This window comes from Trachymyrmex septentrionalis, unplaced genomic scaffold, assembly GCF_001594115.1.
Source record: "Trachymyrmex septentrionalis isolate Tsep2-gDNA-1 unplaced genomic scaffold, Tsep1.0 scaffold13, whole genome shotgun sequence".
Classification (NCBI taxonomy): domain Eukaryota; kingdom Metazoa; phylum Arthropoda; class Insecta; order Hymenoptera; family Formicidae; genus Trachymyrmex; species Trachymyrmex septentrionalis.
The window spans coordinates 157,864-170,242 of NW_017304438.1; the positions used below are offsets into that span (position 1 = coordinate 157,864).

The 12,379-nt window shown below is 32.4% G+C and overlaps 1 protein-coding gene across 1 annotated transcript; it reads left to right on the forward strand.

Annotated features, from left to right (window-relative positions):
- Nucleotides 1-2,639: 2,639 nt before the first annotated feature.
- LOC108756839 (YEATS domain-containing protein 2) lies at nt 2,640-12,379 on the forward strand. Its single transcript, XM_018500940.1, has 4 exons — nt 2,640-3,213; nt 8,698-11,651; nt 11,731-11,804; nt 11,881-12,379. The coding sequence occupies exons 1-4, from the start codon at nt 3,117-3,119 to the stop codon at nt 11,999-12,001; spliced, it is 3,246 nt and encodes a 1,081-aa protein (XP_018356442.1). The 5' UTR covers nt 2,640-3,116; the 3' UTR covers nt 12,002-12,379.

A 12,379-nucleotide genomic window follows, 5' to 3' on the forward strand; every position in this document is an offset into this window, starting at 1 on the left:
GAGAGAGTTAAGATTTTAAGAGAGGAGAGAGCCGCCACTTCTTTTAATATAAACCGAAAATTATTTTTAATTACACACAACCGTTGAATTAACTTTGCCTCACACAAAATCCTATTTTTATACACTGGAAATACAAATAATATCTTAATACATATATTTTTTCAACTAAAGCGCTAAAATGTCGCCAGACAAGGACTGTTTTCCAACAAAAACACTGAGACATTACTGGGATCGATTCTGTATTTTGAAACGAAGTGAAAATTGCAAAAGTGAACGAATTTACTAGAATATTGATAATTTCATTGGTCAACACCTAGTAAATTTGCTCACTTTTGTAATTTTTATCTCGTTTCAAGATACAGAATTGATCCTACTGTGTTCCACTGTGTAAAATACTTGTTAGAACGCAGTTTAGTGTAACACCAGAATGCATTACAGTCTTCCATTCTATTCTTATAATTATATTTAGCGTATCAATAATAGATTTATAATTTTTATTTAGACTTAAGTTATAATTTTTTTCAGAATTGGCGATTTTTGAAGGTTTTATTGTAAAATAAGTACGCCTACCAAATAACTTTTTGAAAAGTTGGTAACATTGACATATTTTATACGCTTGTACTTAGCTTTTTACTGTGTCGAACAGTGTATCACTGGCCTAGTTTCCATTGAGGATTTAATCCGGATCAGAATGTAAAAACCAACTAACTACAGTTGAGTATTCCCCTGTTACAGTCGAACAATAGGGGAATACTCAACTGTAGTTGGTTCTTACAAGTCTGATTAAATCTTCGGTGGAAACTAGGCCACTGTGTCATAGTTGGAACACTTTGTGTAAGATACTGTATCATCTATGTACGTTGTTGGAAAACACCCAAGATGGCTGACCCTCTCGCCGCATGGATCTCGGTCCCCTCGCTCATAAACTGGCTTTAAGGCTTAAACATAATAGGCAATAGGCACAAGCAAGCATAGATAACAGGGAATAACGAGCCAGTCCAATCAGAACTCTGGAATATAATATCAAACTTATATATCAAAGCTCAATCATGGAACTTTATCCCTAGAATGAAAAGTAAAAAGTGAAAATTTTAATCATTAAAAGTTAATGGAGAAATTTTTCACTTTTCACTTTTCATTCTAGGAAAAAAGTTTTATGATGATATCCTGATTGAACAGCTCGTTATTCTCTGTTGCCTGTGCCTATTGCCTGTGCCTTGTGTTTAGTCTTTACGCTCCGTCCAGATATTTATACGTCCATGAAATGAACGTACCCTATGTATTTTATAATATGGTGTATAAACATAGGAGAGAATAAGGAGGCCGAACTGGGCTTTGAAAAAGCCTTTGTTTTGTCAAAGGGTACGGTCAACACGATGCTGCAAATGTTTTGAAGCGTTCTTTTATTGATCTGTTTGAAAATTCTTTCTTCTAATTGGTTCATCAAATGCTTCAAAGCATTTGTAGCGAGACTTTGACCACAGCCAAAATCAGGTTTCTGAATTAGTATTGGTGGTGCTTGGTAGACGGCGCAAAACTCCTCTCATATATTCTTACGCGCACACAACTGAACATATGTAATGCTTAATTCACACTGGACGCAGCAAGCGTCAAGCAGCGGAGCAGCAATCAACCAGCAAGGCGATATTGTTTACGCCATTGTAAATATCGCTTCACTGATTAGTTGCTGCTCCGCTGCTTGACGCTTGCTGCGTCCAGTGTAAATTAGGCATAAGAATAGAATTTCATTAAAACTGCATGAAGAATAGCGCATGTTCATGTAAAATTGATATAATCTATCATGCAAACTGCGAAAACGGTGTGGTGGAACAAAAGCGATATCTCAATCGAACTAGTTCAGTTGATCACTTTTGACTATGCTTTTTGAGAGCCTCGTCCATGTAAGTTCGACCTCTTATTTTCTATACTCCATGATAATAGGAAAAAGGTCGGCATGGCTCCTCTAGGTTTCTCTCTGTTATAGTCGAAGGCCTGGGAATTGATTATATATCTCGAATGAAGTAAAAATTACAAAAGCAAGTAAATTTACTAGAATATACACAATTTAATTGGTCAATATCTAGTGGATTTGCTCACTTTTGTAATTTTTATTTTTGTAATTTTTTCTTATTTCAAGGTACTCAATCGACTACCTAAACCAGAGAGAAACCTGAGAGGGGACATGATGGTCTAAAACTTGTAACCACAAAATGCTGCTGCAAACTATTGCCCTCTGACAAAATGGATCAAGTGTAGCAAACTATATAGCAACATCCGCTTTTTTAAGAATACATCGCCCACTTTTTAATCGATATTTCATATAATCGTGTTACATGTAGCAAATCAAACATCGATTTATCATCTTCAGTCTTGAAAAGTGAATGATGTACCCTAAGAAAAGTGGATGTTGCTATGTAGTTTGCATTCTCTTTGTCAGAGAGCAGTAGTGCGCAACAGCATTCTGCGGTTACAGATTTTGGACCGTTATCTCTCAGGTTTCTCTTTGACCTGAACTCAGCATTTAGAAAGAAATCTCAGATTTTTTTAAAACTAATTTAGGGATATTTAGAGAAAACCGAGGTTGCTCTAGGGGGAAATCGATAAAGGCATCTGGCAACTCTGATTCAACATGGACACGTGATACACGCATGCGATGCTTTGCAACAATTGACAACGATGTTTGTATTCTATCGGTATCAATTTTTACAGTCCGGCAACTGTATATCTTTATTTGATATTCATAGACATATATGCTGGTATTTTCTTTTAGTAAATTGTTCCTCGCTTACAAATATGGACTATTTGTAACGATAGCACAAGTGAAATCAATTAAATTTAACTCTAACCTATTCGAAGAAATTTTTCCGAAATTTTTATCTGAAGATATAGTAGTGTCTCGGTTTTTATTTACAAGAGTGACAGAATATGCATCTAAACGTTTAAAAAACTCGGCGCTAATAAATGATAAAAAAAATATAAATTTAACTTTTATGTACATGCATCAAAAGACTTGCTTGACATCCATCTTGTACTTTTAAATATCAACTTCAACGTAGGTAAAAGTGCTGTGTATTGAAATGACTTTTATTCCTTTGAGCAAAGCGTAAACCCAATAAATGAGTGCTCCTGAAGAATTACTAAACGGTCAGGATCCTGATTATGTTTCGGCAACCTCCAATGACCCAGCTCATCAGAAGATTTATGAAGAAAATGGTAAACATTAACTTTTACTAGAGTCTTATTAATGTTTCCATTAAATATATTAACTCTATTAATAATATTAATTTAGGTAATACTGAAGAAGAATGACTTTCTCATCGATTTTGATGAAATTAAGCTTATTTGATACATTTTTTGCACAAAATGAATGAATCTGATAAACAAAAAGTATGGCTCTGCTCCATGGATCAAGATAATAAATGTTAAAGTTAATGATTATTGAGATCTGTCACAGCTGTGAAATATTGCGACACTTATGTATTATAATCACTTCGGCGTAAATCAAACCGTGTTAACATAGTCAATGAAATATTTACTAAAAAAAAATTTTTTAAAAAGATCTTGCTATGCTCTTGCTATACATGAAAAGTTGAAAACTCGTGTGGAATTATCCATGGGGTGTATTCTGTTTCACGCATGATGTGCATGATGCATTATTTATTCTTGTTTAACATTCGCTGAAAAACAAGGATAAATGATGCATCATGCGTGAAATGGAATGCACTCATGGGTTTACAACTCTCCACGTGAAGTACAGTTCTACATAAATTTCGAAGTTTACATCTGACGCAAATTTAGAAACCTATGTGGAACTATCCTTTGTGTGGAAAGTTTTAAACCCATGAACGATTCCATGTAAGTTTCCAACTTTTCACATATAGCAAGAGCAGGGTAGAATTTTTTTAACATATGTTTTTTTTAAATAAATATTTGATTGACTGCATTAAGATGCAATTTATGACAAACTGATCACAGCACATGCTCGTGTTGTAATACTTCACATTGTGATAGATTTCCTAACACTGTGTCTTATACAAAGTGTCCCAACCATGACACAGTGGTTATACTCTGCTCGACGCGCGCGCGCGCACACACACAGACACACACACACACAGAGAGAGAGAGAGAGAGAGAGAGAGAGAGAGAGAGAGAGAGAGAGAAAAAAGCTAAGTATGAGCATGTAAAATATGTCAATGTTACCATCTTTTCAAAAAATTATTTAGTAGTCATACTTATTTTGCAATAAAACCACCGAGGGTACATTCCAAAACGTTCTCTCTGAGGAAAATTTTATTCGAAATATATAGTAACGTATACTATAGTATATAGAATAAAATCCTCGGAGAGGATGTTTTGGAATGTACCCTTGGCGATTTTTGAAGGTTTTACTGCAAAATAAGTATGACTACTAAATAACTTACTAAGAAGTAACATTGACATATTTTACACGCTCATACATAGTTTTTTACAGTGTGTGCGCGCGCGCGCGCGTGTGTGTGTATGTGTGTGTGTCAAACAGAGTAACACTGTATCATAGTAATAGACCAATTTAGAAAAAAATTATAGCTTAAAGTTCTATGCACAATGAAGGAAATATTAGGAATAAGAATAAATATTGAGATTTCAATCTATCAAAAACCGTATTTTCTAGTATAACTGATAGAATGTGATCTGATAGAATGAAATCTTAATATTTATTCCTGTTCTTAATATTTGTTTTAAGTCTAAATAAAAATCATAAATCTATTATTGATACACTAAATAATTATAAGACTAAGAATGGAAGATTACAATGCATTCTGGTGTGACGCTATGAAACTAAATTGTATTTTAATAAGTATCTTACACAATGGCACACAGTGTAATGTTCTGTGTCCTAGTTAGAAAACAGCCCTCAATAGTCGTTAATTATAACGTTTAATATTTCAGTGCATAAAGCAGAGCAACACTTTTTTTGCTAGATTCGTTCATTTTGTGTAAAAACGCAAATAAACTTAATTTCATCAAAATTGATAAGGAAGTCACTCTTCTTGAATATTACCTTAATTTATTACACATATTGATTCTTCAGAATTAGTGCATGTAAGTGAATAAAAATTTTGTAGTTTGAATTCTCAAACCTTAGTAAATTAAAAAAATTTTGTTATATAGATTATACTAATGTAACATAATGTATCATATAGCCTAGATAGTCGGATAGTTTCAGGTTTAAACTCTAGCTACAATTACATTTTTTGCAATAAATTCTGTGTTATGTTTTAAAATGCTTATTAGTATCATTATTAAATTGACAAGTTTACTTTGTGATATTATTTCAGCTTCATTTTATTGTATTTTAAATCTGATAGTAATCAGCAGATAGTTTATATAATTGGAAAAGATATTTAAAAATTTACATGTAGGGGAGACCAGAGCATCATGAGTCATAAAAATTCAAACTCTTAAAAGTGCATCTAAATATAAAAATTTTTGTATCTTTTTTTTATAATTAAAGCATAATGCATATTTTAAAATTTAATAAGTATATTTAGTAAATATTTATTAGTTTTTAAGAAAAAAATAAAAACATATTTTCTAAGAAATGATCCATGGTGCCCCATACACAAAATAGTAGGATTATGCAAGAAATAACGGATGAAAATTGGAAAGTTTTTTTCAATTAACACACTTACACATTCTTAGTCACATACAATAAAATATAATTACAACTAATAATAATTATATATAATAATAATTATTAAATAATAAAATAGAAAGTTATAAGAAAACAAATGAGAAATAACCATTAATGTAAAATAAAAAATTTATTACGATAAAATAAAATTAATACTACTAGTACAATGTTTCTGCGAATTTTTTTTCAACTTACTTTTAAAAGTATACATATATTTTCTGTATTTTCCCGTTTCATCATGAATAATTAATGTATGTGATCAATGGTACCCCAATTATACATTTAATTATACACTTAATAGAAAACTATACAAAATAAATGTTACATTATCACTTGTTACATAGTAAGTTGAAAAAAAATGCGCATAAACTTGCACCTTATCTTCATATATGTATCTTCTACTACAAAAACAATATTAAAACATTTTTATGTGGTTAAAAAGTTACTATTGCACCACGAAAACCATTAATTTGATTGATGCTTTTTGATACAATGGAATTTAATCACTGCCACCTAGATAAAAAATATGGACAATGAAGTAACAGTCGTATTATACTAGTAGTATTAATTTAAACATGTTATGTTAAACAATCGATGATAATATCCTGTGACCCATGGTGACCATCTTGGTTTCCCCTAAATATTAGACATCAAGATAGCCTCAACTATATTTCTTTACTTACATTTGATTTATTCATATAGCGGCGCAATTTTTAACTTATTAAAAATACACAAGTAAGAGTTAAAGCCTATAATGATTGAAGCTGGATCTTAGTTAGTCTAAAGGCTTAGGACGCTCGCATGGAATGCTAGAGATCTGAGTTAGACTCCCGATCGAGGTAGTATTTTTCATTCACAATAAATTAACTGATTTTCAGCACATTAACATTTTCAAATAAGATCCCTTGATTGAGCATCAAATTATTAAATTTCTTATCAATTTAATTTGTAATAATACTACAGTATTTCAGTTTCTGAGTCTGAAAAACCAAATGAGTGTGCAGTTCAAATGACTATATATTTATATGTGCTAAAGTACATAAATTCACATAGATGATTTAAGGTAAATATGCAATATAATACTCCCATCTATAATTTTCCTGTAATTTTGTAAAGGACCTCGTACAAATATGAAAAAGTGTTTTTGGTCGAATTGGCTGAATTTTTGATGTTGTAGTCATTCTGAACAAATGTCTCAATGGGTACAACTTGATCCTATAACTAATTTTAGAAATATAGGCGGTCAAAATGTCCTCTATCGAAAATGCAATATGCGTTACATACGTGTCATTATCGACTCCTTAAGGCTTTGTTTCTAATATAAGTTGCAATGATAGTAATTATAATAAATATAATTACAATTATAAATACAATTATGATCATAATTATAATTATACCGGATATCCAGCGAGACTCTAGCAATAATTCACAGAAAGATAGATAGCACTAAATTGAGTCGAAAAGTCCTTTACCATTTTGTAATTTTCGAAATAGTTAACAAGATATTAATTACTAAAAATTGCTGAATACTAGTCTTCAATTTTTTACTCAAATACTACTAACTTTACAGAAAAACTGCAAGAGACAAAAATTAACTCTAAGAATTTTTTATCAACTTTTTAGTATTGCATTTTTTTATTTTTTTCAACATGAGAAAATACTATTTCTTTTATATTGGTATTAAAAAATTCTAAAAAAATTCTGAAACATTCTCAGAATTTTCTGAAAAGAAACTAACAATTTTTGTCTCTCGTTGCTCGATAATATTGTCATTTATTAATTAGATTAAATTAGGTTAAACTATTTTTTTAGCCTGTTGTTATTATTTCTGTTATTTATGAAATAATCAGTTCAGTTATAAATTAATTATATCAATACAAGAAAATTGCAACTTAATTATATAATAAAATTCGTGTTTTAATTAATTAAAGAATGTGCACAGAATATGCACACAGATATACATTTTGAATCATATAAACTGTATAGTTAAAAAAGTAAGACAACCTTAAATAATAACTAAAAATTGTATTTTCGAAAATGTCAAAAAATTAAAAGTAAAGAGTGGGCTAATGAGAATAAAGCGCTGTAAACGTTGTGCAAATTTGTATGTGTAAATCTTCATTAATTTAATTTGGATGTTTTGATTCACATTCGAGTCATCTTTAGCAATAATCACATAATAGAAATAAGTTGAATCCTCGACGAGAGAACCCTACCAGTCATCATATATGTACTGTTGCACATATGTATTATTGTACATGATTAATAAATCCAGTGGGAGCTACAACAACAACGAAGGTCAATTTCGTTTATTATTTACGTTTTCAATGCTTTACTCTCATTAACCCGCTTCTTACTTTTAATTTTTTGATAAACTAACTTAAATCATAGCGAAAGATAGATATGTATATATATAGCAGAAAATAGTTTCTGATTTAAAATTCATATCTACATATTCTCTGCTTTAATTAATTAGTTAAAAATACGAATTTCCTTATATAATTTAAACTATAGTAGATAATAGTTTGTAATTCAAAATGTATATCTGCATATTCTCTGCTTGTTTGACTGAATTTTATACTTAATTTATAATTGAACTGATATTATTAATACATAAATGACAACATTAAATTAACTATGATAGAATATCATGAGGTTAATAAATTATTTTAATCATATTTAATTTATGAATAACAACATTAATTAGCATACGCAGTAGTTAAATATCATTAAATTATTATTTTCCAACTTACCGACATCAAAAAATTTTGATTTGAGCGACGATTTTCCTTCTCAGAATTCTATGCGAAAATACACAAATTTACAAAATTACGGGAAAATCAGAGGTGAGAGCATTATACTGTATATTTACCTTATTTAAGCATCAAAGATTCAACTTCGACTGTTACAGACTTTAACTCTTACTTGTTGTGCATTATAGTACTGTATCTTAATAAATCATTTATTATTAAGAATACTTCACGATTATGTGTCTAAATAATATTGTTTTCTTTTTTCTTTAGCAAGGAACACTACTGCAAAAAAAATAACTGCAATCATAGAAAAGGAATTTTCACTGGAAATTGATTTGAAGGAGAAGGAAATTTTGCAGATACAGGAGAGATTACACAAAGCTCTGAAGATTTTTCATCTGTTGCGTTACATCATAATTACTAATTTTTACAATCGCAAGCAATGTCAAATTTCCCAAGCTGTGGAAACAAAACAAACGAGGATCCATCCTGCAATTAAAACATTACTTGGAAAGAGTCCTAAATTCGCTGGTTACACAGATTTTGCAGTACCATCAACATCTACCGATCCCCGATTTTTGTATGATGACAAATCGGACGCAAGTACCGCGTTTAATAACATACTTAAAATCGAAGAAAATGCAAACAAGAGTGATGGTGCGTCACAAGGTGAAAAGCGAAAAATGCTGGATGAAGAGTTTCAACCTCGCAAGATACCTCGTTACGTACCACCAAAGAGCAGCTTGCCTGAGAAGAGTCCGTCTCGCGGAAATAGTCATAAGGTCCGCAAACGTATTATCGTCGGCAATATTTCCAAGTGGATCCCGCCGGATTGGCGAGAGGATGCGTCTAGTCACAAGTGGACGATGTATGTGCGTGGGGACAAAGATGAGAAAGCTAACATCAGCACTTTCGTCAGCAAGGTGAGGTTCTTCCTGCATCCCAGCTATCATCCAAATGACATCGTTGAGATCACATCGTACCCGTTTCATTTGTCCAGACGGGGATGGGGCGAGTTCCCTCTTAGAGTGCAATTGCACTTTAAGAATACCTTGAATAAGCCCATGGATATAATTCATCATCTGAAATTGGATCGTACTTATACAGGATTGCAAACCTTGGGTTCTGAAACTTTGGTCGATGTGTGGATTCATACGGCTGAGTCCTATAATTCCGAGCAGAATAATAATCGTAAATCTTCAATTAATGATACTTTCGTAAAACTAGAATTAAATGATAGTTCTGAATCTATCGATAAACAATCAGAGAAATTTAGGAACATGTCACAGCCTAACATTTTCAAGGAAATTCAAGTAAAAAAAGAAATACCTGATTCGGAAGTACATGAACGATATAATTCATCATTGGATTTAATGTTGATCAAAAATTCAGAAAGAATAAAAACTAAATCCAAAGACACATTAAACACTTACATATCTAATGATAAACATAGAGAAGCAATATGTCATATTAAACATGATCATAATTATTTTTGCGGACAGTATTTTAACTCTCGTCATTTTACAGTAAGAGAAGGAAACATAACGGTGGAACACGTTCCGGAAAATGGCAACAAAACGTCGATTAATTCAACAATCGATAATAATAAAAGGACATCTGATATAATAGTTTCCACACATAGAGTTAATGGTGATATTCAGTCTTCCAATAATTACCAGTCTTTGGCATCTTCAAATATAATTATAAATGATTCACAAGTGACGTCAGTAAATGCAGCATTCCAAGAGAACAATAGTCAAAAGGATCTATTATCCGATACAGACAAATCTTTACAAAATTCGAAAAGTGATACTTTCAGAATTTTAGAAACTCCTTCGGCCAATAATACAGTGACGGCTATTAATGGTTTCCGTAAATCGTTCGGTAATTCACTCGATTGTTTCAACAATTTACAGAAAACTGCAAATTCTTCGGAAACCTGCAATTTGCATTTAAAACCTCTGCAAATCTCCATACCACCGAACATAATCGCATCAAGCAGTAAGCATATACTTCTATTGAAGGATGAAAAATCGGTACCGGTGGATTTCACAAATATTCTTCCATCAAAATCTAGAGAAAATTTGAGGATGCTTGTCGATGGTATTAAAGTTTCTGTTCCGAGCGTCGCAAAACTAAATGTTCCTGTTTCTCAGGGCGTTAGCATCCTGAAAAAGCTGCCTAATGTTAAGATAAATGCACAACAGGAAGATACCGTTAACAATAACAAAAAAAGGACAGCATTACTCAAACTGAAAGACACTAATAGTCTGCTGCTGAACGTTAACGAGAACGTGCCGATTTTGAAAATAGTGGACTCGCACGATTCACGATACAATTACAGTCGCGCCGAGGCAATAGGAGGCATTCCGTTGATTGGCAAACAAGAGTTTGTATCGTGCGCAAAATCAGAGAATAAGACCATTGTACAGCGGACGAAGATCACGCTGGGTAAAGACAAATTCAAAATCCAGAGCAAAAAGGATCTGTATGAAGCGGTTCTCCAGTCGATTGATACCGCGAATATCGCTGATATGGAGGCATTGATACGATTTATCATACGTCGATTGCCGATTGTTACACAAGACGTTCGCGATCCCGATTATAGACGGTTGCATCCTTATGCGTGTTACAGCGAAGAGGAATACTTGTCGTACAACGTCGGAAAGCAACGAGCCATAGAGTGGTACCGCGCAAAGATGATTAGAAGTTTTCTACAAATGAAGTTGATCTTAAGTGATCAATTGTGGAGCATCAAAGAGATTATGCTATGGGCGAGACTGCACGGTTATACACCGAGCCAAAGTGTCTTCGGCGTTCAGGAAACAGCAGGAACAAGCGATATGAAAAAACTACCCGATACCATGATATCCACCATGATTTTATCCACATATACGGAACCAATTGCGTTGCAAAAATGGTTGCAGACTTGCCAACGAGAGCCTAATCGTCAGTCAGATAATTATATCAATGACGAAGAAATTGACGTTGAGAGTATTAAAGAATGTCCTCGCAGAATTACAATCGATCGAAGAAAAAACAGTAGTAACAAGAATAGCAATTGTTCAACTGATTCTACATTAATACCGATTGAACTTGATGAAAATTTGCTACCGTTCCATAATTTCGTGTGCGACACTGCGCAAGAAATTGGCATTAAAATCGAACCGGAGGAGATTATCCCTGGTGTTCTATATTGTGCAGCTAGTCGCGTAATAATGCAGGTAAATATTTCTGATATAAATTATACTTACTTTTGTATTAGAATAAAAATTGCATTGTCACTGTTATTATTCTGTTCAGGTTGTCGAATGTTTCGTGGAAGATCTTACTCGATCATCATTGGCAAAAGCTTGGGAAAGAAATAATGGAAATGAGTACTTATACTTTTTGTATCTTTATTGCATTTTGTAAATAACAACTTGTCATGTATTTCATTAATTTATATTGCAGATGTCCCAAACTTATTACGCTGAACGATGTCCGTAATGCTCTTGCAAATCGAGAAGAATTCGACATTTTTACGAATGAAGGTTTGGGTTCAAGACAAGAATTAAATGCAACAAACCTGTGACAATATCGCTAACAAACGATCTCTTAGTTATACCAGACTCCAGAATACAACTAAGTAATCGGTGTCATTCTTAAATACAGTAAAAGAAAACACATGATGCGGGTTTTCCACATGGAAAAACTCTAGCTACTCAATTCATTTCAATCCCAGCCAACTGGAATCCTGTGACATTCCATTTCATGTTGAAGCCACTCATGGACTGGTTTGTAGTAAGATAAAAGTGGCTCTATGCGATATTCGGAATATCCTGTTATAAAATATAGCGCGTTTCTCCAATTTGCTTTACTTCCGAATTTCATGATCGACTGAAAGCGTAAACTGAGTCACAATCACTTTTATATACATTCGTATATTATTTTCTATGTTTTCCATAATCAA